General features: G+C 42.8%; 1 protein-coding gene across 3 annotated transcripts in view; it reads left to right on the top strand.

The window, feature by feature from the left end:
* The window catches only part of Taf3 (TATA-box binding protein associated factor 3), a 155,625-nt gene extending 134,499 nt beyond the window's left edge, over window positions 1-21,126 (top strand). For all 3 annotated transcript variants that reach the window (XM_006984414.4, XM_076572817.1, XM_076572816.1), the window contains 3 exons: window positions 14,362-14,611; window positions 17,602-17,708; window positions 19,186-21,126. In XM_006984414.4, coding sequence (XP_006984476.2) covers window positions 14,362-14,611; window positions 17,602-17,708; window positions 19,186-19,300 — 472 coding nt within the window. In that variant the 3' untranslated portion in view covers window positions 19,301-21,126. The remainder of the gene's footprint in view (window positions 1-14,361; window positions 14,612-17,601; window positions 17,709-19,185) is intronic.
* Window positions 21,127-25,518: the final 4,392 nt, after the last annotated feature.

The following is a 25,518-nucleotide window of genomic DNA, read 5'->3' as shown; positions in this document are numbered from 1 at the left end:
CTTGTGAAGCTGATATCCACATCACTGCTAGGGTTCTGGGACTGTTTTCCTTTTTGTTCTTACAATTGTAGTCTCGTTTCTGCATATAGAACTGACAAGCCATGTTGGCCTGTCTGTTTGGATTTATTCCATGGGGTTCCAGAACTGCATGTCATATCCCCTCACAGCTTATCTCCCAGGCTCCAAGAAAGGCCACAGCAGCAGTCTTACTGACCCTTAAAGCCACTCTCTTCCTATGCCTTCCATCACCCACAGCTCCTAGTGGCTCTGGGGCTTTTTTCTCTCTTTCTCTTCTGCTCTATGCCATTCTTCGTTTCTCTCATATTTCCCAGCAGCTTCCTCGTCTCTTGCCAAACCCTCCCCTTTCACCAGCTTCTCTCTCTCTGAGGAGAACCTGAGAACTCCCCTTCTCTGCCTTCCAGATCACCATATTCTGTTTTAACTCATCTACCTACTGCATCCTGGTTTCTACCCAAGAAACTTCTATAGTTACTGTTTAGAGAATGCTTTCTAGTCTTCAAGAGTTCCATTCATTTATACAATATATATATTGGCCATATCCATCAGCTACTACTTTCCTCTGACTCCCATTAGTGCCGCATTCGTCTCCCACCCAGCTTCATGTCCAATTTTTACCTTTTTGGTTATTAATAATCCTCAAAATCCAGTTAATACTTCCCATATGCACATGAGTGGGTGGCCATCCACTGGGGCATATGGAACCCATCCCCATGACCCTAAAGGAGAGTGACTTTCCCTACCTCAGCAGCCACCAACTGTCAATGGCTCCTCAGTTTGGGTGGGTCCTTGGGGGCCTCTCCCCATCCATGCTGGGATTTTGACTGCTGTGAGTTGATGTGTGCAGCAGCCATATCATGCCCAAAGTCAGCATTTCTTAGCTCTCCTCCCCATCTACAAGCTCTCTCCTACCCACTTGCTCAAAGTTCTCTGAGCCTTAGATGGTGGGAAGTTGTTATAGATGGCCCACCCATAATGTGGCACTTTAACCAGCTGTGAGTTTCTGCATTAACCACCACCCATTATCAAAAGAATCTTTTCTAACCAAACAGAAAACAGTGTAAATCTATGGGTATAAATGTAAATATTTAGAGCACAGTTTGATAGCATGACCATTTAGCTAAACAATAGTTCCTCCCTACCCCCATCTCCCAGGGCCTATGACCTCCCAGCTTTGGAACACATTTGCAGCTTAAGCATAGAATCATCCCTCCTGTAGAACAAGACCTCATGTCTAAGCAGAATGCAGTTGGTTACACACATAGCTGTCATGCCACTATTACACCAGTGGACACATCTTGCTAGCAGGTCAGTGTTAAAGAATGCAGGGTCTAGTGCTGATTAAGACCATTTATGTCTTTTGTTCCCTCTGTATAGCATCTCCTGATACTATGTAAGCCAGCCATCAGAGATTGCTGGTCAGTCAAGCTTGATTTCTCCATGTCTGAAGTAAATGGTGTCCTCATCAACAGAGTTTTAACATCTAGTTATGGTAGACAGCCATGAGCCTGTATTTGGCATTCCTCTGTGGCTTCTTTGACCAATGACTAGTAGGGAGGGATCCCATGCCTGACACTAAAATTTTCCTTTAATAACTCCTATCTTCTGGGAGCAGCATTGTTTGCCCATACAGGATACTTAAAAAAAAAACATTTATTACTTTTCTTAGTTAGCTTACAAACTAGTATAAAGTTTCTTTATGTAGTATTCCCACTTAAACCTTAACCCTGAGCGCCCTCTTCCTTGTCACCTACTGTCCTCTCTAAGTGAATTCTTTTCTTGGATTGGAAGATCGTAGGTTTCCGTGTGGCTTTCTCACACACCCTTCCTTTGTAAGGCTTCTCTACCTTACTACTGGGACCAGTGCAGAGAGCAGGCCCAGTCCTCTGCTCTTCTGGGCCCTGTTGCTCATGAAACTCTTTCTTGTCCCAATTTCTCCCCACTTGTCTGGATCTCATTCTCTTACCATCCCTTTTGTTTTTTCTTACACGTACTCCTTTTTCTCTATACATCTTCCTTTTTGCTCCTCACCCCTTACTCTGTTGTCACTCACTGTTTATGTTTTGGTGAAGCAATGATGATTACAAATCCTTTTTGTTCATAGTATTCTACCCAGTTAACTATGAGAAAATGGTGCCTAAATGGGCCAGTGTCATTGTCAAGCATATTTTAAAAAATGGACCATGATGATGTCCTCCACACTGGTTCTTCTTGTTTCTTACAAGCAGGTGATGAACTTAGAGCTTCTATTTTCAAGCCACTGTAGGTCCTAGGAGAACTTGAAAGAAGGCTAAAACTGAGTAATAGAATTGGGCTATTGTGTTTATTTTATAAGACTGTGCTGAACAAGCAAGTTCCCTTGGTCCAAATTTTTAGAACTGAATAAAAAATGGAAATAAAAGACCCTATCTTTTGGACTTTACCTGATACCTCAGCTGTCCTTGTATTTAAAAACCATTTAAACAAGTGCTACTATGTGTGGAAGTACTTGCCATAGTTTTGAAATTTTTTTTTTTTCTAATTGTAAAAATGATGCATGGTCATTATTTTCTTTAAAGAGTTAACTACGGGTCAGTGAGATGGCTCTGAGGGTAAAAGTACTCGCCATCAACACACAAATGGTTGAAGGAGAGAGCTGACCCCTGCGAGTTAACTGTGACCTCCACATGTGTACACACACACACACACACACACACACACACACACACACACACACACGCAAATACATGTTTTTAAAAATTAAGTTAACCGTTGAGGCTAAAGCCTTAAAAGTTGGGCTGGAGATAGAGTTCAGTTGTTAGAGTGCTTGCCTAGCATACACTAGGTTCTAGGTTCAATCTCTAGTACCAAGAATGGTAAGACACATCTGTAATCCTATCACTAGGAAAGTAGAGGCCAGAGGATTGAAAGGTTTTCTTTGCCTACATAGTGAGTTTGAGGCCATCTTGGAGTACCTGAAACCTTGCCATGAGGATGATGATGGTAGGTGGTGATGATGGTGATATACAGGAAAAGATGAAACCTTATTGTAATGATGATTAAATGAAATGTTATCATAATAATAATAAATAAGTTAGCTGTTTGAAATATAGAGTTTAGAAAGCTAAATTCCCTACCCCACAAACCCATCCTTTATCCCCCAATAACCAGTACTAACTTCAGTATCTATTTCACCAGCTTTTTAAACAAATAGAATTAACATATACACTATTCTATAGCTTACTCCCACCTCCTGGCCATAACTAGATCATGGGCATTTCATGTACTTTTATTTTAGTTCACCTGTTAGAACACTGGTGTTGGACATGAACCAGATTTTGAACATGGTCGTAGCATATACTCTGACCTGACTCTGAAGCACTGATTAGTTTGTACGTGGACATGTGAGTTTTGTTAAAGCACAGAGGCGCAATGACGTAAGTAATGCTACCAGGTTCGTTTATTTGGAACCAAGATGAACAGAATGAGTAAATCACAGTTCCAAGTGCTAAATGGCTATGTTCCCCACCACAGCCACCATTAAGCCATCCAAAGCCAAATAAATAAGGTGCAGTGTCTTTCTACTTTTTTATTGTTTTCATCATTTTATTTCGTCTATATAAATACAAAGAAATTAACATCTGTCTTGTAAATTTAGGTTACTGTCAAAGAGCCTTATAAAATAGACTTTTAATTGCCCCTTCTGCTTTTCTCTGGCCTCTCTAAAAGCATGGGCTATCTTTCTGCACACAAGTACACATCTGTCCACTAGGACATATGCTTTAAATACTGCTATTGCTCATTTTAAAAACTAAAAGATAAGGATAGCTCTTCTTGCTGGGCAGTAGTGGTGCACACCTTTAATCCCAGCATTCTGGCTGCAGAAGTATGTGGATCGCTGAGTTTAAGACCAGCCTGGTCGACAGAGTGAGTTCCAGAACAGCCAGGGCTACACAGGGAAACCCTGTCTCAAAAAAAAAAAAAAAAAAAAAAAAAAAAAAAAAAAAAAAAAGAAGGAGGAGGAGGAGGAAAAAGAAGAGAAAGAAAGATAGCTCTTCTTAAAGATTTTACTTTATTCTTTGTTGTTGTTGTTATTGTTGTTGTTTATTTGAGACAGGGTTTCTCTCTGTAGCTTTGGTGCTATTATATTAACTAAGTGTAGGTGTAGTGTGTATCCACATGTAGGTATGTGCACATTATTACAAGTGCCTCCAGAGGCTAAAGGTGTGGAATTTCCTGAAACTGGAATTACAGGTGACTGTGAGTCACCTAGGAACCCAGCTCTGATCCTTAGGAGAGCAATAAATGCTCTTAATTGATGAGCTGTCTCTCCAACTCTGGAATTGTCTTACTGTCTCACCGGAGGGCACATGCTGAGGTTTATACCCTTAAACAATATTTATAGACCTTGTGAAATGCTGGGTTTTTTTAAATATGACCATCTCTTTAGTATTTGTGAACTGAAACCCTTCCATGAAAGTGTATTTTTCTTTGGTTATTTTGAAATGTAAATCAAACAAGAAAGGGGCAGATAAATGCTGACTGAATTCTTCTTGTTGCTCTCCTGACAAGACTACCAAACAAACTTAAGGACTAAGGTTTTTTTTTTAATTTTTAAAATATAACCAATTTACTTTAACTCACAAATAAAAGCATTGTATAGCTAGATTAAGGAAGCCACTCAAACACTTCCAGTGCCTGCTGAGATGGCTCAGTGGATAAAGGTGCTTGCCACCTTGAGCATAATGACCTGAGTTCTCTCCCAGGGGCCCACACGATGGAAAGAGAACCAAATCCCAAAGGTTGTCTTCTGACCTCCGTCTGTGCACCATGGCATAGTCATACCTCCTAATGCACACATAAATAAATTTTAAAGTTAAAAAATAATAAGACTAAGATTTTCTTAATCTTTGTTGTTTTTTGATTTGAGAAAGTAAGATTTTATCGCTGTTGGAATTTTTTTTTACAGTATTGTACTTGTATCCAGTGAACTGTGTATACACTGTAGTCACACTCATGCCCGCCTCTCCCATTATTCTCTCATCTCCTTCTTCCCACTCTTGCCCACTGTGGTGGTGTGAATAATAGTGACCCAAATAGGCTTATATATTTGGAGGAAGTAGAACTATCTGAAAGGATTAGAAGGACGGGGAAGTGTGGCTTTGTTGGAGTGGTAGTGGGTGTGGCCTTGTTCGAGGAAGCATGTCACTAGGGGTGGACCTTGTTATTTCACAAACCCATGCCAGGCCCAGTCTCTCTCTCTCTCTCTCTCTCTCTGACTGCTGCCTGAGGATCAGGATGTGGCTTTCAGCTACTGCTTCAATACTGTGTATGCCACCATGCTCCCGGGAAAATAATAATGGATTAAAACTGTAAGCATGCCCCCAATCAGTACTTTTCTTTTATGAGTTGCCTTGGCCGTACTGTCATACTGTCTCTACAGCAGTAGATCACTGGCTAGTCCCCCTCCTATCCTCATGTCTCTCCTTCCTTTCTGCCCTTCTTTTTTTTTGCCGGGGTCGGGGACCGATGGACATACCCCGTGCAGGCAGTCACAGCTGCTATGTGTTCAACCACATGTGTCCAGAAGACAGTGTTCTATATGCCTCTCTGCCATTCAGTTCCTATAGTCCTTCTGTCCCCTAGGTGTCCCGTCTGGAGTCAAACACAGAGCATTCACTATTCTTAGCACTTCAACCAGGTATAAATCTTGCTTTGCCATTGCCCATTGCTAAAAGAGACTTTTCTGACCAAGACTAAATTACTAATCTGTGTATAAACATGGGTGCTTAAAAGACAGTTTAGCCGGGCAATGGTTGCATACGCCTTTGATCCCAGCACTTGGGAGGCAGAGGCAGGCGAATCTCTGTGAGTTCTAGGCCAGCCTGGTCTACAGAGCGAGTCCCAGGACAGGCTCCAAAGCTACACAGAGAAACCCTGTCTCAAAAGAATAACACAAAAAGACAGTTTAACTGTGTGTCCATTTGTTAAAACATCAGTATCAGTGGTGGTAGTCTCTAGTGTTAAGTCTTGCCAGGGGCCAGCTCTGCGCCACAGGCATGGTAGGACTGCCCCAGGAGTATGGGCTGTGTGGTTCCGGTCAGTTTACCTCGGTCATCGCCTAAGTGGTTTCTCGGTCCTTGGTGAGGCACCTTCCAGGGTAAATATGTATTCCTCCCATGGAGTGAGCCTCAAATCCAATCAGGAAGCAGTTGGTGACTCTCAGAATATTCTGTGCTATTTTACCCGTGAGCATATCTTGCCAGACAGTACAGTGTTGTAGCATGGAGGGTACACAACTGGATGTGATCACTAATGACCCTTCTCTACCAACAGCCTGCATAGCATCTCCCTACACTAGGACACTACTCATTAGGACTCTTCATAGCTTGGTTTCTCTGTGTCCTATATCCAGAGCACATGTCTTCAGCAGCAGGGTCTTACTGTGCTGCTGTGGATGTGTGTGAACAAAATACCAGCCTCCTAAAGTCTCCTGAAATGATGTTTCTCGTCATCATTGGCATGCTTGGGGATTTGTTCATTTCTGTTTATTTTCTATTCAGAAACACTTTTGTAAAAGTTTCTGAGCCAGGTGTAATGGTACCCACCTATAGTCCCTGTGCTTGGGTGGCCGAGGCAAGTGGATCCTTTTGAGTTCAAGGCTAACCTGGTATGCATAGCAAGTTTCAGGCCAGCCAGAGCTCTCTTAAAAAACCAGTTGATTTTCCTGAATCTAGAGATCATTTATCTGACCCCAAAGTCAAAAATATATGACAAAATATATTCAGGGATTTTTTTTTTTTTTTGCTTCTTTCCTTTTCCATAGCCTACTGAGAGCTTATCATTTCATTTTCATTAGTGCCATTATCGCTGTACTGGATCTTTTTGCAAGTATGATGAAATGTTCATTATTCATTACTTATCTGAATGTTAGTGCCCTTTTAGGGTATTTTACAGATTTTGAACATTTGACAATAGGAGTATAATCATTTGGGCCTCTCCCTTGGAAACAAGATTCTATAATGGTGATGTTTTTCTCTAATTACTTCATGCAATTTGTTTCATTTTTCAAATAGGTCATGCCTGCATTAAAAGATAAAATGTTTGCTACTTGATGTGTACTTGGGCTATGACAAGATAAAATACCCATTTTATGAGACGATGTAAATATTCAAGAGGCAAGCCACAAGCTTGAGGAATTAAATCCATTTATCGTTGTCTTATAATTATACGAATGTTAAAATTTGAGCAGTGAGGATCAAGAAGAATAAGGAATAATGATTGATTTGAAGAATCAACATAAAACTGATTCTCCTAATTGTCTTTGGGTATTTGATCAACGTGAAATATGGAAATGACTGTCTCACTGTTTGGCATTTTAAGTACCAATGCTCTAAAATAGAATTCCTCCCAAGTTTGGAATATTTGCTTATATACCCAAATTAGAAAAATGGAAAACTTGGTGTATTTGTTTTCCATTCCCACACAACAAAGGATCCTAGAATTTAGTCATTTAAAGCAGCAGCCCTTACTTCCTGGCCTCTGCAGGGTTTAAGCAGTTCTCTCTCAGGCCTTTGAAGCTCTGACCTAGACAGCATCATCTGAAGTCCTTGGTGTCTCAAGCTCACACAGACCATGTGCTCCTTCGTGAGGCAGCTTCTTTACATATTATTTAAGTCTGCCCATGTGTGAACAACAGACTGACTGCATGTTTAGGCCAGGTATGTCTGGGGCTTTCCATTAAAAAAAAAAAAATAGGAAAAATAGGCATACATATTCATGTCACAAACCCACTGTAAGGTTTCACAGCTGTATTATTGTAAAATTTCAGTAGTATCTTTTCATTTGTTGTGAGAAGAGGTTCATTTAGCACATGTAAGAATGTTTCTTATGGCGGATGGTGTGTCTAAAATCTAAAATTAAACATTTAGAACGAAATAAACGAATTGTGATGTAAGGAACGTACTTTTTTCTCAAAGTGATTTTTCTCCATTGAATAATTTCTGTGGTTCAGAAGGTCACGTAAACTCCATAGGCATGATTACAGTATTTTTCCCTCTGGTGTCATATCACCATTTAAAAATGGCCATTCACTGGTAGGGTAAATAAGTAAGCCATTGTGAGGGAACTTTTGAACTGTGAGAGCGCTTTAGTAGCCAGTTATTTGGACTTCGTTAATTCAGATTACTGGTTTCATAGTGTTTGCACACAATAGCTGAATAATGAGGATCATTAAACCTCCTGTGCAGAACATATCCAAATTGTGTTTGCCTCTAACCTTGGAGGCTCTGAGGGGCTGGGAGGCAGGGCCTGGCTCTTTATTGACTTGTCAAGCTGTGAGTTTGCATTACAGCTCATGACCCATTCTGTTTGTTCCACCGATTCTGTGGTGGGGAAACAGGTAAAGAAATCCCTCTGAAAGCCCCTCCTTCTCCACGTTTGTATGAATAACACCAGTGTTTATAGCAGTTAGGGCACTGTGACTAAATCCTCCCAAAGATGTAACGTTAGCAGCAGAGCCACTGTGGGGCACAGCTGTGGGCAGTATTGCTTTCTCTGTGAGATGCTGGCACTCAACGGGAAGCTCCGGAGGGTTTCTTACTGTGCAGTTCAGTAGGAGGGAAAGGGCAGCCAGACTCCAGAATCGCCTCTACAGTGAAGCTGATGGAGTGTTGAGACTTGAGCTAATCAGGGCCGAGAATATGTGTTATGTTGCATTGCTAAATGATTTTGCATATTGTTAAAAACTAGATGATAGAATTTTTTTCTTAAAAATAAGAGAATTGCTTTTCAAATTGTATATTCGGCTACCCTAAGTCACTTAGAACCTATAATCAAAATAACTGAAAATCTCTAGGAAGTTTTCCTTTGAACTTCAAGAGCTAGGGAAGTAGGTCACTGTAGTGATAATATAATGCTACCTTGACCCCTTGAAAGTAGAGTTAGGGGCTGGAGAGATGGCTCAGAGGTTAAGAGCACTGCTTGCTCTTCCAAAGGTCCTGAGTTCAATTCCCAGCAACCACATGGTGAGTGCACACAGAACACTGTATACATAATAAATAAATAAATAAATAAATAAATAAACCTTAAAAAAAAGAAGTAGAGTTAGCATAGTTTGTCTTGTAAACTAAGTACCCACTTCCATAACCTCTTCTCTGTCTGTCTGTCTGTCTGTCTGTCTCTCTCTCTCTCTCTCTCACACACACACACACACACACACACACAGAGCCACATACACCGATATATAAATTGCCTTACATTAAACCCCACCCCTTGAGGATCCCCCTGCCTCTCACATCAGCACACTGAAGAAGATCCAGCCTAGGAACATATGTATCTTCTGGGACAAACCAAACTGTAGCGATATCTAAAAGACTCATGTATTCCTTCAGTTACTCAAACAGCATACTTACCAGATACTCTTCCTCACTTTCTTGGTCTTTAGACTGTTGCTCTCTGTTAACGATGACAGAGTCATCTGTATTGTGAAACCCTTTGACTTAACTTGGGACTTGCTGTCCTATATTTATAACTAAACTGTGGCCAAATTTCACTAGAAGGTGTTGGCCAAGCCATCATTTTGCTTAAAAGTTCCCAGAAATACTTTAAATGTATATATTTTTACTTTTTCATTATTTTTATTGTAAGATTTATGTGTTAATTATGGATAAGCCAAGGAAAAGTACCCTGTAATCCCAGTATATAGAAAGTTTCTGGAAAATAAATATATACATATATATATTCTTTTAAACTTTTTTTGTAACTACACACATAAATATTCATGCTTGCATTTTTCTTCTTAGAAAACTTGGATTTTTTTATATTAAATCATGTAGGATTTTCTTTTTTCTTTTTTCTTTTTTCTTTTTTTAAAGATTTTTTTATTTATTATGTATACAGGATTCTGCCTACACGCATGCCTGCAGGCCAGAAGAGGGCACCAGATCTCATTACAGATGGTAGTGAACCACCATGTGGTTGCTGGGAATTGAACTTCGGAAGAACAGCCAGTGCTCTTAACCTCTGAGCCATCTCTCCAGCCCCGGATTTTATTATATATTACCCATAGCTGTCTTTTTAATTTTGATAAAAATAACTGTGTGACCACTTCAAATAATGTGGTATTTTGAGACAGGGTCTTGTTATGTAGCCCTGACTGTCCTGGAACTCACTATGTAGATCAGACTGGCCTTGAATTCACAGAGATCTGTCTGCCTCTGCCTCCTGGGTGCTGGGACTACCACACCTGAATAAATAACATACTGTATACTGAGCCAAAAGGTTATCCACTGTGCCACTGGCCCCGCACACCATCCTTAAGGTTTTCATAACCATTCAGGAGTACCATGGCAGCTACCTCTCCCTCTCCCAGCCTACAGCACTCTGTGTTTCCAGGCTTTTCATCTTCACAATACAGTCATTTCGTCCTTGTGTTCACGCTTTCCACCCCTGAGTACCGCTTTCCTGTCTATGGTAATGCCACCCCTGAGTACCGCTTTCCTGTCTATGGTAATTCCACCCCTGAGTACCGCTTTCCTGTCTATGGTAATGCCACCCCTGAGTACCGCTTTCCTGTCTATGGTAATTCTACTTGCTGTGTCCTATCCTCTTAGTGGAGTTACTTTTATTTTGAAAAGATGCTGCTTGTTACATAAAGTTACTTTTCTGAACAAAGGTGATTAAAGGAAGGAAGGGTTTCTTTTAAGAGGACAACAGTCCATCGTGGTGGGGAAGCCATGGCAGGAGCAGAGACAGCTGTCACACTCATCCTCAGTGAGGAAGCAGAGGATGAGTGTTGCCCAGCTTGCTCTCTCTAGGACCTCAGCCCATGGAATGATGCCAAGGCCACCCAGGGGTGCTCTTCTGACCTTCACACCTTCCTCAAACCTTCACTGTTGCTACATTAGCTATCTTTTTCCAGTGTTAAGGTTGAACTCGGCCTGGGCTACACTCAGCAAGTACACCACATGTCCTAAGCCCTACTTTTAAAAAGGGTTGTTTTTTTTTTTTATTATTTAATTTAATTTGTATGTTTATGGGAATTTTGTCTGCATAGATGTCTGTTGCACCGTGTGCATGCCTGGTAACCACAGAGGCCAGAAGACGGCATTGGATCCCCTAGGATTAGAGTTACAGACAGCTGTGAGCCTTCATGTGGGTGCTGGGAATTGAACCCTGGTCCTCTGAAAGAACAGCCAGTGCACTCAACCATTACTATTATATATTGCCATTATTAAATAAATATTTTTTAATTTATCTAACTTTTAATACGGCAGATATTAGCAAATATGTACCTTTTATGGTTTTTAATAATTTATTTAAGAATGTAAAGGCCAGCTGGGAGTGGTGGCACACACCTTTAATCCTAGCCCTAGGGAGGCAGAGGCAGGCAGATCTCTGTGAGTTCAAGGACAGCCTGGTCTACAAAGTGAGTTCCAGGAGAGCAGAACTACACAAAGAAACCCTGTTTAAAAAAAAAAAGTCCAAAGCAGTTTCTTTTAGTACAAGCCTGCAGCTAGCAAATCCTTACGTTTTGTTTAGCTAACTTATCTTTATTTTTCTTTAGCGTATTCATCCTTTGTTTTACATTGGCTTTGCGAGTCGGCTGCTATCTGTTTGTTATATCAAAGTGGTTGTTCTTTTTCCCACTGGCTGCTGCTCAGGTTTTTCTGTTTCACAGTTGTGTTTGGATGTGCTTTGACTAAGGTTTCTTTTTATTGACCTGGGGTGTGCTGAGTTTCTTAAATACATAGATTGCTATCTTCCATCAGTTCCATAACTCTTAGATAGTCTTCCCTGGCGTGTCCAGTATCTTAGGGTCCCCTGTAACCCGGACTTCACCTTTCAGAGCCTTGATACAGGGACTACCTGCCATGTGTTGCCTGGCTCAACAGCTGTGTGAAACTGCAGAGGAGGAAATCAGGACCCCTTCACTTTTGCATCCTTCATGCCTGTAACTCCAGCACCACTGCCTGGTGTCCTCCAGCATGGGATGGACCCCACCCCTTGAGCCACACCACCAGCAGTGTTTGTTTGCAGTTCCTTTTTAGGGGCAATCTAAAGAAGAAAAAACGCAGGCTACTTTACAAGTTAGAAGCTTAGGTGGGCTGGGTCTTGCCCTGAAGGGACACTTCCCTTTGTTCCAGTGCAGAGCCAGATTTTTATTAATGGCCCTAATCTTCTTAACAATTATGGCCTCTTTTCCAGCTCATGCCTCATCTGTTATATTAAGCTTACCAGTGTCCTTTTCTCTCCAAACTGTCCAGTTTCCATTTCTTTCTGCCCCACTTGTGCTATTTTGCTGTAGACCTGCATAGTGTTATCAGTAATTACCACACCACAGACTCAGTGTTAGCTTGCACTGGCTGTTAATGCCAGTCCTCAGAGGCAGAGACGGGCGGATCTCTGAGTTTGAGGCCAGCCTAGTCTACAGAGCAAATTCCAGGATGGCCAGGCATACACAAAGAAACCCTGTGTCAAAAAACCAGGAGGAAGAGGAGGGGAGAAGGAGGAAAAGAAGAGAAAGAAGGAAGGAAGGAAGGAAGGAAGGAAGGAAGGAAGGAAGGAAGGAAGGAAGGAAGGAAGGAAGGAAGGAAGGAAGGAAGGAAGGAAGGATAAATCTCCACCAAAGAAATTAGCCCATTACTTTTAAATTTAGCCTCAGGCAAGTTCTCAAGATATGGACAGAATGCAACCGGATTCTTTGTCAAAATCTCACATGAATGGCTTGTACTCCACACTGTTTTCCAGGCTTCTATTGGAATAGCTTACTAAGTGCTGCTTAGAGCATTCAGGCGTTCTTCTGATACAGACTTCCAAAATCTTCCTCAGTCCTCAAAAAAGTAACATGGTATCTTAGGGTTCCTATGACACCATGACCATGGCAGCTCTTACATTTAATTGGGATGGCATGCTTATAGTTCAGAAGTTTAGTCTATTACATAATAGACAAATTTAATAATTTTTGAAATGTTCCTGGCAGGAAATGACAGGAAGCAAGGCAGCATGCAGTCAGACATGGTGCTGGAGTTGAGAGTCATTACATCTTTATCCAAAAGCAACAGAAAGTAAACTGTCTCACTGGGTGTGGCTTGAGCATATATGTATGAGTCCTCGAAGCCTGCTCCACAGTGACGCACTTCCTCCAACAAGGCCACGCCTCCTACTAGTGCCACTCCCTTTGGGGGCCATTTTCTTTGAAACCACCACACATGGTGACATGAATGTGAGGCAACAGTCCTCTGTCTACCAACTTCTGCATTCATTACTTTGCTTTTGCTGTGATCAAATTCTCTGACCAAGTCAGTTTATGAAGGAGCTCATTTGGGCTTACAGATCCAGAGGGATGGGGCTCCATTATGGTGGAGAGGCATGGTCACAGCCGCAGGCATGGTGACTTGAGCAGGAGCTGAGTGATCACACCTTTAGCTACAAGCATGAAGTAGACAGAGCAAACTGGAAGCAGGATGAGACTGTGTAACCTCAAAACCTGCTTCCAGTAACAGCTGTACCACCTAAATCTCCCCAAACTGCCTCCAACTGGAGGCCAAGTATTCAAATACAAGAACCTTTGGGGGACATGCTCATTCAAATTCTCATTCCAAGTACAAAAAATAAAATATAAAAACACCTGCAGGTTTGGGGGCAGGGTGGCTTCTGGGGCAGAAGCTAACAAGACTCCACAGTCCATGATGTCTCTCACAAGAAGCTACTCAGAAGTAACACGGCACTTTGTTGTGTTGTGTTGACACAGAGGAAGTCAATAGCGGGGAGTGTGTAATCCATTACACACCTGTGAAAAACACATGTGCACTGATTGGTAGAATATCTCTACATATCTGATCACTGAAGGGCAGTTGGAGAAAATGAAAGTTAGCCCAAGTTGCTAGACTAATTGATGATGGGCCATGAATTTTGAGTTCTGGTTGCTTAAAAACAGATTTTACAATACAGCTCAGCTCCTAGAGTGGTTGCCATTGATGCATAAGACACTGCAAAATGAATGAATGAATGAATGAATGAATGAATGAATGAATGAATGAATGAATGTGGGGTAGCAGTATGGTTCAGCAGGTAAGGGTACCTGCTACACAAGCCCAGCTACCTGTGTTTGATCCCTGGAACTCACATGGTAGAAGGAGAAAGCCATCTCCCAGCAAGTTGTCCTCTGACCACCTTCACATTACTTAAGTAAATGTGGTTTTTTGGTGTGTGTGTGTGTGTGTGTGTGTGTGTGTGTGTGTGTGTGTGTGTGTGTGTGTTTTCTAGGTAAAGTAAACCTATTTTGCTTCCAGACAAAGGACTTGTGTAGTAGTTGTTTGAACATGTGATATGTTTTGACCTTCACTTTTCTCTCCTTGACAGAGTCATCAGCAAGGTGGTACCCGCCCCCGAGGCTAAGCCCGCCCCTTCTCTGAACAGACCGAAAACCCCGCCTCCAGCCCCAGTCCCCGTCCCTGTGCGTGTGAGCCCCACTCCTCTGCCACCACCACTCCTGGCCCAGGCTGCAGTGTGCCCAGCCCTGATGCCATCCCCAGCCCCTGCCCTCTCTGGAGCGGGGAGTGCCAAAGCCCCCGTGCGGAGCGTGGTGACGGAGACGGTCAGCACTTACGTGGTGCGTATGTTTCCACAGCCTTTCAGAAAGCGCTGATTCTGTGATGTTGATTCTCACGGGCAGTACTTGATAAACAGAAAAGCATTTCCATTGCCTTAGTTGGTTCAAAACTGTTACATTACAAAGTTCACACTCAGCCACGTAACAATGTCAAATAGATTTTATTTGTGTTGATTTGAAACATGACTGTATACCTAAATATAAGAACATCAGTATATACTGTGATATTCAAATTCCACAGTGAATTCTTACTAGAGTGAGTAAATTAGTGACTTGAGTGTAATTTATGTAATAGACATAGATCTTATGGGTCAGCTGGTGTTTCTGAGTTACAGCACTAATTATTGTATTTTATTTGCTGAGATCCAGAATGTATCAGAACTTACATCGTAAATAGAAATGAACTTTAGACTATAGGACTTTCTGAGCTTTCAAGTGCATTTTTTTTTATTAGACCCACCATATATGGGCTAGAGACATAGCTCTGTGGTAGAGAGCTTGCCTAGCATGTACAGCGCTCAGAATTTATCTCCTAGTACTGAAAATAAATACATAAATGCATCCCATCATATTGAATGACTCCATATTGTCCTGGAACTGCTCTTAGATGTTTTTCCCATAGTTAATATAATCAGGCCTTATTTCAATCCAGCACTGAAGTATTTATAAAGATATATTCTCAAGGCACACTGAATAGACACACAAGCACACAACAACATGTTTGGTAAATGGAGACATTGATGTTTTTGAACAACAAGCTCTGTACTGTTGTTTTAGCCTAACCCTTGTAAAGAGATGAGTGACTGGCAAGCGGCAGAGCAGGACTGGGACTGTTTGTTAGGAGATATCTAACCGCGTGTTACATAGGGGAATTTAGAAAGACTAAATCATGGACTGTGTGAGACACTATAAGGACACAAAGAAGTATAAAAAAAAAAAATCCTGAATGCATTCAGGGAGTACATAGGCAGGAAAAATTAGTGTCAAAATAATAAATTGACAATTCAAGACAGAAAATGTGATACAAAAACCTGTGAGAAATAAATTGGTCCATTGAAGGATCAATCGAGGGGTCTAATTGAGGTGTCACCCCCCCCCCACAGGTGAGTTGATCAGGAAAGAGTTTATATTTAATCTCTTCACCCTCCATTTGTTTATCTGTAATTAAGGATTTGTATTAGACTCAGTAATCTCTGTAGTCTTGTCTGGCTCTAAAGATTGCGGCTCTCCAGTAGACATTTGAACTGGCTCCACAGAGGGACCCACCAGCTGGGACGGTGCCCAAAAGGTCTTCTAGTCTAAATAGATACTTTATGAAGACACAGGAGAGTCTGTCACTGCCTGTTAGTGTGATGTGGACAGTGAAATTCTTGTAGCTCCTCTTCCCCCGTTTCCAAACTATGCAAAGATTATTTACAGTGATTACATGAAGTCATGTTTGAAAGAACTCGGTCCCCTAGAAAGTACTGGGGGTTAGTGTGGTGCTCTGGCAAATGTTTTCTATGTAACTCAAGAGTCACAACCTGCTAATGTCAAGAAGGTCAGCCGGCAGCAGGACTGGCCATGCGTGGTGGCTTCACTCACTGGACACCCAGTGCCTGCTGCCTGCTGGTTCTTTCCCCATGGTGGCGTTTACCCCAAGTGAGAGCCAGCAGTCAGAGGCAGCCTCCTACCTTACTCTACAAAGGGTTCAGGTCAGTGTAGTTTGCCTTTGTAGAGACTTTCAAAAATAGTAGCCCTTACAGTAAGCCCATGCATCCAGAGGAACATATCCACTTTTGATAACCCCTCACGAGGAAGCCATTTATATTCCAAGTATCTAGTCTGTGTATTACTTAAAGACATAGGAAGAGGCCACCTTGCAAAATATATAGTGAAATCATACATTGTCTTACTATGAGGACATTTAAAAGCGAGCTTGACTAAGTGCTCTTTTATAGTATCCATGCAGAATTGAGAAAGACTTACAATTAGGGACACTTCTTATTGAGGACAAAGGCAGAACTCCAGAATACACAGTATTTGCAGCATAATAGTAAGTGTGTAGTTCTTTGGCCCATGAGCCTCTTATTTCATTTGCCCTTTAGTTGATTGTACTTTTCTAAAATGTCATAAAGGGAATGGAAAGTTACTTAGTAACAGCTCTTTTATATCCTTGATCTTATCACCTTAGTTCAGGAGAAGGGTTTGGCTAATAAGTAATGAGAGAATACATGCATGTTTGATTGTATGTGCTAATTCCATGCTATGAACGTGGCTGAAAAAAATATGTAAAACTGAGCACTTTCATAAATATCAGTTGTTGCTGACAGGAAGACTCATAGTCATTAAGAGTTCATGAGATTATAAGAATTTCTTAGATGAAGCCAAATGTAGGTCATGTTATATGGTTTCCAAAGATGATTCTACAATGCTTTGTTTTTAAAGATTTACAAAGCAGTTTAGAATATGCATTAGAAATATGTCACTACATCCAGCCATGGCAACACACACCAGAAACCCCAGCACTCAGGAGATTGAGGCAGAGATTGGAGTTCAAGGCCAACCTGGACTGGATAATGAATGCCAAGCCAGCCTGAGCTCGTGAGACCTCCCTTAAAAAGAAAGGGAAGGTGGGTGTGGGGAGGGAGTGTGTGAGGAAGAGAGGGGACTAGGGAGAAGGGTGAGAGGGCCAGAAAGGAGAGAGAGTGAGGGAAGAGAGACAGTGTGTCAAAGAGAGGGAGGAAGGGGAGAGGACGTGGGAGGGAGGGGGAGGACGAGAGTGGGAGAGGGAGGGAGGAAGGAGTGGGTGTGTGAGAGGAAGGGAGAAGCTATTGTTGATGACCAGCTGTCTTCAGAGCAGGGGTGACTCTGGTGACTCCCATGCAGTGCTAACCTGCTGTATTGCCAGCTCGGGGTTGACCATTTTTAGATGAAGCAGCGTTCTTATCTGGCCTCTTGTGGTTCTTTTTCCGCACACCATCTGGTTCTGCTCCTCCACTTTACATCAGATCCGCGACGAGTGGGGCAATCAGATCTGGATCTGTCCAGGGTGCAACAAGCCCGATGATGGCAGTCCTATGATCGGCTGTGACGGCTGTGATGATTGGTACCACTGGTGAGTGCCCCCCGAGTGCCCCAGGTGCTGAGGCAGCCCACGCGGGTCATGCCTGAGCAGGGATCCTAGCCAGCTGGGCTTTAGACCGGTTCAGCTGCTCTCCTGAGGACAGTCAAGTGGAGCCTGCCCAGGGAAACAACCGCAGAATTAATAATGCTGTTGTTGCCGAGCCTGGAGTGTGACTGTTCTGCTTTACTATATACCCTTCCTACAAAAATAAGTAAGGGTACAGGCGTTGGGGGAGCTGCAGCACCCCACTGGCTGAGCTTGAGAGCAGACTCCAAGACAGCTTGTTTGTTTCTGACGTCTCCTCAGCTGTTCCCATCTGAAGATGCTCAGCCCAAATGTGTTCAGCTTCATTTCCGTCTTAAAATACCTGTTTGGTTGTGATCTTTGCTGTCTGTCCAGTAAAAACGGAGCCAGGTGTAGTGGAGCGCTGGTAGCCTCAGCACTCGACGATGAGACAAAGGGTCACAAGTTTGAGACCAGCCTTGGTTACATAGTGAGTGTGAGTTCAGCCCGGGTTGCCTGAGACTGTCTCACTCCCTGCCCCGTTCCCCAAATTAAAACTTAAAAGCAAAGCCATTGCATTACTGACTGAAAGGACAAACAGACTAATAATCTCCCCATAGGGCCTATACCCAGGCCTTGTATATTCAAATAACCCAAATAACCAACATTAGTGCTGCGTCAGTTAGAGCTTTGGGCTGGTTTCTGGTATGTCCAGCATTTTACATTTATTTTTACTGTGAGGGTGGAGCCTGCTCTATTGGTATATACCATTTTACCACATGCACGTGAAGGTCAGAAAACAACTTAAAGGAGCCAGGTCTCCGCTTGCAAACCCACCACATGGCTTGGAAGACCATGTTGTCAGGCATATCACCATTCCTTTAAAAAAAAAAAAATCAAAGCATGGGAAAAGGAGCAGTCGATAAACTCTGTTGGTAGAGAGCTTGCCTGGCGTTTTAGAGGGCTCGGATTCCATCCCTAGGAGTTCAAGGCCAGCGCTGACTGTATCAAGAAGAAATGTTGCCTTTGAAACCATGGCACAGTGTCTGAAGAGATGGCTCATTGGTTAAGAGCTCTGTCTGCTTCCACTGGGGAGGTCCCCACATCCTCATGGTGACTCATTTACAGGCGATTAGACAACCCTCGTCTGGCCCCTGCCAGCACCAGGCACACAAATGAAATACAGGCAAAATACTCATACATAACACAAAAATAAAAACTTTATAAAGTTTTAGTCGGGGGCGGGGAGCATGGTACAGCTTGCAGACCTTGCCTCAGAAAAAGAAAATCATAAGCGCTCGGTGATGGTGGCACACGTCTTTAATCCCAGCACTCGGGAGGCAGAGGCAGGCAGATCTCTGAGTTCGAGGACAGCCAGGAATACACAAAGAAACCTCGAAAAAACCAAAAAAGAAAGAAAGAAAATCATAGGAACTTGTTTATCTGAACTTCTTTTGATGTCTAGGCCCTGCGTGGGATTAATGGCGGCTCCTCCGGAAGAGATGCAGTGGTTCTGCTCCAAGTGTGCCAAGATCAAGAAAGACAAGAAGCACAAGAAGAGGAAGCACCGTGCGCACTGACGTCAGCGTGGGCAGGACTGCTGCCCCGCGCCTGGTCGGGGCGGGCCAGTTCTGCCAGCCTGTCTCCCCCAGGCCCTGTGGACAGTGCATCCTGGAGGAGCAAGGACAGGAATACGCCGTCGCTCTGGGTGCCCGCTTCTGAAACACACGGGTCTGAGCTCCCACGGCGGCGTGTGACTGAAGAGAAACTCCAGGGGAGGCGTGGCGCGAGGGCTAGCACCTCCATCTGCCTATTACCAGTGACAAGTATTAATAAAGACACCATACATCTTCCCTCCTGACTTCCTCTCTTCTCTCCACAACCTTTGATTACGGTGTTAGCTGAGAAGGTAATGTACAGATGCCTTGATTGTAACTGAAGGATGCATCCGTAGCTGTAGTCTCCACGCCCTCTCCCTCACAGAGATAATCATAAGGAAAGAACGGCCCAGTCAGAGGACTGGAAAATATTTTTGTGATGAGAATATATGAAATTCCCCCACCTCACCCCACTTTTATTACTAACATGTAAAATGTTCAGGCTTTTGTGAGATACCTTATATTTTTTAAGAAAAAGGTTTCTATCATGTCCTGTTGACCTCTGTGCAGATTCTTTTCATTTAGCCTGTTTTATAACTTGGTTGTGTTCTAATCCCACTCTTCTGTAAACTGCTGGAGCCGCTTCTTGCTGCTGCGTGTACATTTATCAACTTGTATAAAACTCTTGATACTAAGGAAAATTCCCCTACTGTAAATAATAAATATTTATGAAGTAGTTATTTTTAAAAATTTTTTTATCGTGTTTAATTCTGGCTTTCTCTGGAATCCACTGTGATTTCAGCCATGTCTGTGATTGCTGCTGTACATAGGCAAAGAGGACAGAGAGAAGGACCCGGCCATTTCCCTCCCCAGATGCAGTGCCCACAACACCGTAGGGAAAGGACCCTAGCCGTTGGAAGGAACAAGGCAATTTAAATCTGGAGTTGATGGCTTGAAATTGTTTTGTTTGTTATGTATTTTCTGTAAATTTCTCTCACTTTTACTAAAAGGACATGTAGTTTCCACAAAAGTAAAAAAAAAGAAAAAGGAAGAAAGAAAATACTGTAGCATTTTGTGTTTATATTGTTTTATTTCTACAGATTTGTTCATGGATATTGTGCTTTAAGGTTGAAATGAAGTATATTATGAATTTTTTTAAGAAAACTCATCAAATTTCAGGGTATCACAAAACTTTATTATATTACTATACTGCCCACTATTTATTATATGTTATAGATATCTGAAACGTAAGCCAAATATTTTATTTTTAATGTAAAAAAGCATCAAATTTAACTTTATTAGCATATTTTAGTGTCTTTGGAATAACTGTGGACTTTTACTTGATTTTGAAATAATCCCGATTTGGGCTTGTGTGAAGGCTATCTTGAATGTTAGAATGTGGGATTTGAACCTAATACAAATATACGAATAGAAATGTGATTTTTTTTTACTGCCAACTCAACTGATATTAGCATTACAATTAGTCCTATTTTAAAACATATAATGTGGTTTCAGAAATGCGGTCTCTACCTTGATGTTCAATTGCAGAACAGTGGGAATGGAGTAGACCTGGGAAGAGTGCGGAAGTCCATACCCTCCTTGTTCTAGAAGCCAGAAGTCTTCTTCCCCTGCCCCCCAAAAAGTATCTATGTTGAGATATGTGTGTCTGTCTGTTTGTTTCATTCATTAGAGATCATTCTAAATACTTTATACGATATTTTCACATGCACAAATATACCCACTAGTGCTTTTTGGAGAGGGGTGATGGGTGGGGGAAATGCAAAATAAAGATTATTGGCTGTTTCGTAGTTTGCTTTGCCATTTTCTTTATTTAGGAATTAGTTCCTTGAGGCATGGTCGGTGGATCTGAAGTTGCCACGTCTAAATGAGCAGGATGCGCTCCTGAAGTAAGAAAGAAGGTGCCTATATAGACCTTTTCCCCGCTCCTCCTGTTTGAAAGTCTTCAGCCCACAAGACATTTAAGGAATTTCAATCAGTTTGTTGTCCCTTGCTATTTCATGGTTGCTTTCCTAAATCCAGTTCATGATTTTATAAATGGTCTTTGCAATAATAAAACCAAAGAATCATTTTCAGGGGGCTGGATGGCTCAAGGGATTAGTAATGGAATCCAGAGCCTTTCACCTCTAGGTCAGTGAGTCGAATCCAGTCCAGGTCACTAGAGACCAAAAGTTGTCACCATCTTATGACTGTTCAGTCGCCTGTGCAAAATGAACTGGTGGTTGCAGTCCCCACTGGATGGCTGTCTGTGACACCGACCAAAGGGAGTTTAAGAAACTGCAAAAAAAGAAGTGTAGATTAGAAAATAGAACATTGACGTTACAAAGAAAAGTTAGAAAGTTGGTCAGAATCATTCTCCAGAAAGTACTATGTCAAAAAGAGCAAATTATAAACACTACAGATAGACAAAAAGAGTGGAGGCTGCTTTCCTTACTGGTGGCAGGGAAAACAAGGCAGGAAGAAGACAGCCTGGGTAGAGCAAGGGGACAGTCTGGGTAGGGAACTGCAGCGAGCCCTAGGAGAAGAAGGACAGTGGGTGTAGACCTGGGGAGATGGCTCAGTGAGGAAGAGCTCTCTGGAGAAGTGTGAGGACCTAAATTGTCCCCAACACAAAAGCTGGGCATGGCAGTGTGTTCCTACAACCCAGCTCTGGGGAGGCAGAAAGATATATTTCTGGGGCTTGGTGGCCAGCTAGTCTTGCCAAAATGGCAAACTCCAGATTCAGGAAAAGACCTTACCTCAAAAACAGTAGAGTGCCTGGAGAGATGGATCAGCAGTTTAATCAGCTCTTTTGCTCTATCAGAGGACCAAAGTCCAGGTCCTAGCACATCAGGAGGCTCAGAAGCCTGGAGCTCCAGCTTCAGGGGGTCCGATGCTGCCTTCTGTCCTCCATGGGCATCGGCACACAGGTTTGCACATGCGTATACACATAAGTGGGTTTTGGTTTGTTGGTTTTTTTAGTGTTTGGCTTTTCAAGACACATTTTCTCTGTGTAGCCCTGGCTATCCTAGAATTCACTCTGTAGACCAGGCCTTGAGCTAAGAAATCTGCCTGCCTCTGCCTCCCAAGTGCCAGGATTAAGGTCATCTACCTCTACTCCTGGTTATGTCTTTCTTACTACTACTACTACTACTACTACTACTACTACTACTACTATAATAATAATAATAATAATAATAAATAAGGTGGAGAGCAATAGAGAACGATCCCCAGAGCCAACCTCTGGCTTCCACAAGTGTGTCTGCACGGACACACACTACACACACAGTAAAGGAAAGTTGGGCTTAGCTCGGCCAAGTGAAGGAAATCAGCTGCAGGAGTGTGAGTTGTAGCAGACTTTGAAGCAAAAGAATGAGAAGTATTTCTTGTCAGGAAGGCTGAAGTTTCTAGCTGTAAGAAAAGCAGCAACCTGTTTTCCCTTTATCCCATGCCATCCCTTGACCAGCATCTGTACTTTCTAATGAGAAGGAGGCAAAGTACTTACCCTGCCAGTGTTTTTATAGGAGACGGTATCCAGGAAACAGATACACAGAGGAAACTGAGCTGCTCTTATGGTGCGATAATCCACCATCGGGGACTAGGGTAGCATCTTCTCTGTGGCCAACAAAGTATTTGTCTTCGGAAAGTGTCTGCCACTAAACACAGTGAGGATCTTTATCCTCTGGCTGATGTGTGATTCCAAACTGGGGGAAGATCAGAGGTTATTAGAGTCTTCTGACCATGGAGCTTTTTGCAGAGATAAAAATAGAGTGCATTACTCAACGGTGTCACCCAAACCACCTTTGTTGTCCCTTCAATAGGACGATCAAACAAAGACCTGCCAGTCAAATTAAAGTATAAAATGAACGCCAAGATAGGGAATCCTTGCCGCTGAGAGCGCTAACCAATAAGTTCACTGAAGGCACCGTTCTCAATACAAATAGTTTTACAGCCAATCTCTTCCCATCATTGCTGTCCTCTAGAAGTTCAAAAGTAGATTAGTTACTTGGACTGAAGAATGAGGGAATGTCCTGTTTGTACAACAGTACAAGTCGTTCTGTTAGGAAACTGTTTCTTCGGGAAGCTTGTATTCATTTCTGAAGTACAATGTCTAGAGACTGTTACTCCATCTGTGCGGGCCAGCAGCTGGACATTTATCCTTCCTTTCATTTCAGTGCAACACTTTGGGGCGGGGGAGATAGATCAGTGGGTAAGAACTCTTGCTGTGAAATCAAGAGGACCTGAGTTCAAATCTCTAGAACTCTGTAAAAGTCTCGCATGGCTCTGTATACCTGTAACCCAGGTGAAGGGCATGGACAGAGGCAGGCAGATTCCCAGAAGTCACCAGCCTAGCCAAAAGAGCAAGCCAGACCTTCACTCTGGTGTGCAGGCATGTGTACACACACACACACACACACACACACACACACACACACACACACACATACACACATTGCTGAGGGTGTGGGGTGTGATAGAGCATGCACTTGGCATGGGCAAAGCCCTGGATTCAAAACCCAGCACCAAAATAAATAAACAGCATATATATGAGTTATTAAAATAACTGTTATTGGCTGGTGATGTGACTCACCAGGTAATGGCACTTGCCACCAAGTCTGAGGACCTGAATTTGATCCCCAAGGCCCACTTGATTGAAGAAGAGAACTGAGTCTACATCTTGTCCTCTGGCTTCCACAGTAGGGTCCTGGCACACTGCTCCACCCTGAACACACTGAAAAAGTATATGAATCAAAAAGACAAAAAGCAGTGACTACTAGCTACTTTTCCATCTTTACTAGACAAAAGAGGTTTTCACTGTTTACAGGACGGGACCTGACTCACTTGTCCACCTCACATTTGTGGGCAGCTTTCCCATACCCGGCAAGGCAGTACACAGCCAAGTCTATCTCCTGGGGAAGGCTGGCTTCTGCTGTTTCTGCATCTGCACTCTCCCATGACTTTGCCCGGCTTCCCTCAGTGTTCCCTGAGATAAAATCATTACATCAGGGACTGGAGAGCTGGTAGTTAAGAACACATACTGCTATTGCAGGGGACCGAATTTGGTTCCCAGCACCCACTTCCAGCTTCTTGGAACTCCAGCTCCAGAGCGACACAGTGCCTGTGGTCTCTGGGAGCGCCTGCACTTTCATACACATTCCTACACACAGACACTCAAATATACACATCATTAAGAGTAAATATCAGAAACCAGGCATAGTGGAGCATGCCTTTAATCCCAGCATTCCAGAGGCAGAGGCAGGTGGGTCTCTGTGTGTTCAAACCCACCTTGGTCTACATAGTGAGTTCCAGGCACCCAGGGCTATGTAGAAAAAACCCTGTCTCAAAATAAAGAACAAACCTTAGATTTTTTTAAATTGCTCCGTCATTTGAATATGTTGGCATGTACCTATAATTCTAGTACTCCAGAGGCTGAGGCAGGAGGATGGAGAGTTAGGCTAGCCTGGGGCTGCATAAAGAGGAAAAACAGACCCCCCCAAAAAAGGGGGGTGGTGTATTTCATAAAATTCTAAGTGTGTTTGTTCCCCTCTACTTTCTGGTTAGGGCCTCTAGCTCAGTCTGGCCTCCAACTTCCTGTCCCTGAGAACGATTTGGAACGTCTGATCCTCCTGCCTCTACCTCCTGAGTACTGAGCTTACAGGCATGTGCTACCATGCCAGTTTAATGTACTGCTGGGGGCTGAACCTGGGGTTTCCACATGCCAGGCAAGCCCTCTGTTCACATTCTTCTATAGCTGATTTTTCTACTACCTTAGACAAACCAGAACAATGTGCAATGGTCATAACACACAGACAGACAGACAGATAGATCGATAGAACATTTAAAAGCTCAGCAAATGCTTGCATGAACAGTCCTAAGAGCTAACAGTAGATGCTGCATGACAAATATAAAGGTACAGGTACATATAAAATATAAAGGTATGTATTCTGCAAGATAGAAATATGCTAGGTTTTCAGGACAGAAGCACCTTTTTAAACTTTTCTATTCCATTTATCAGTGTGTAGGTGTCTTGGTTCACGCATACTGTGACACACCTGTGTGGGTCTGTGGATCCTGGAGATGGAACTCAGGTCATCGGGCACCTCAGCGATTTGCCTGCCGAGCCACTTCAACCTCAATGGTTTCCTACTTAGTCTAACCGAGCAGTCCCTTCCTGCTGTGAGTCTGGAAGCTCCCTGACAGTC

The sequence above is a fragment of the Peromyscus maniculatus genome, chromosome 5 (assembly GCF_049852395.1).
Source record: "Peromyscus maniculatus bairdii isolate BWxNUB_F1_BW_parent chromosome 5, HU_Pman_BW_mat_3.1, whole genome shotgun sequence".
Taxonomy (NCBI): Eukaryota; Metazoa; Chordata; class Mammalia; order Rodentia; family Cricetidae; genus Peromyscus; species Peromyscus maniculatus.
The sequence above is the reverse complement of the archived record's forward strand: the minus strand, read 5'-3'. Positions and strand labels throughout refer to the sequence as shown.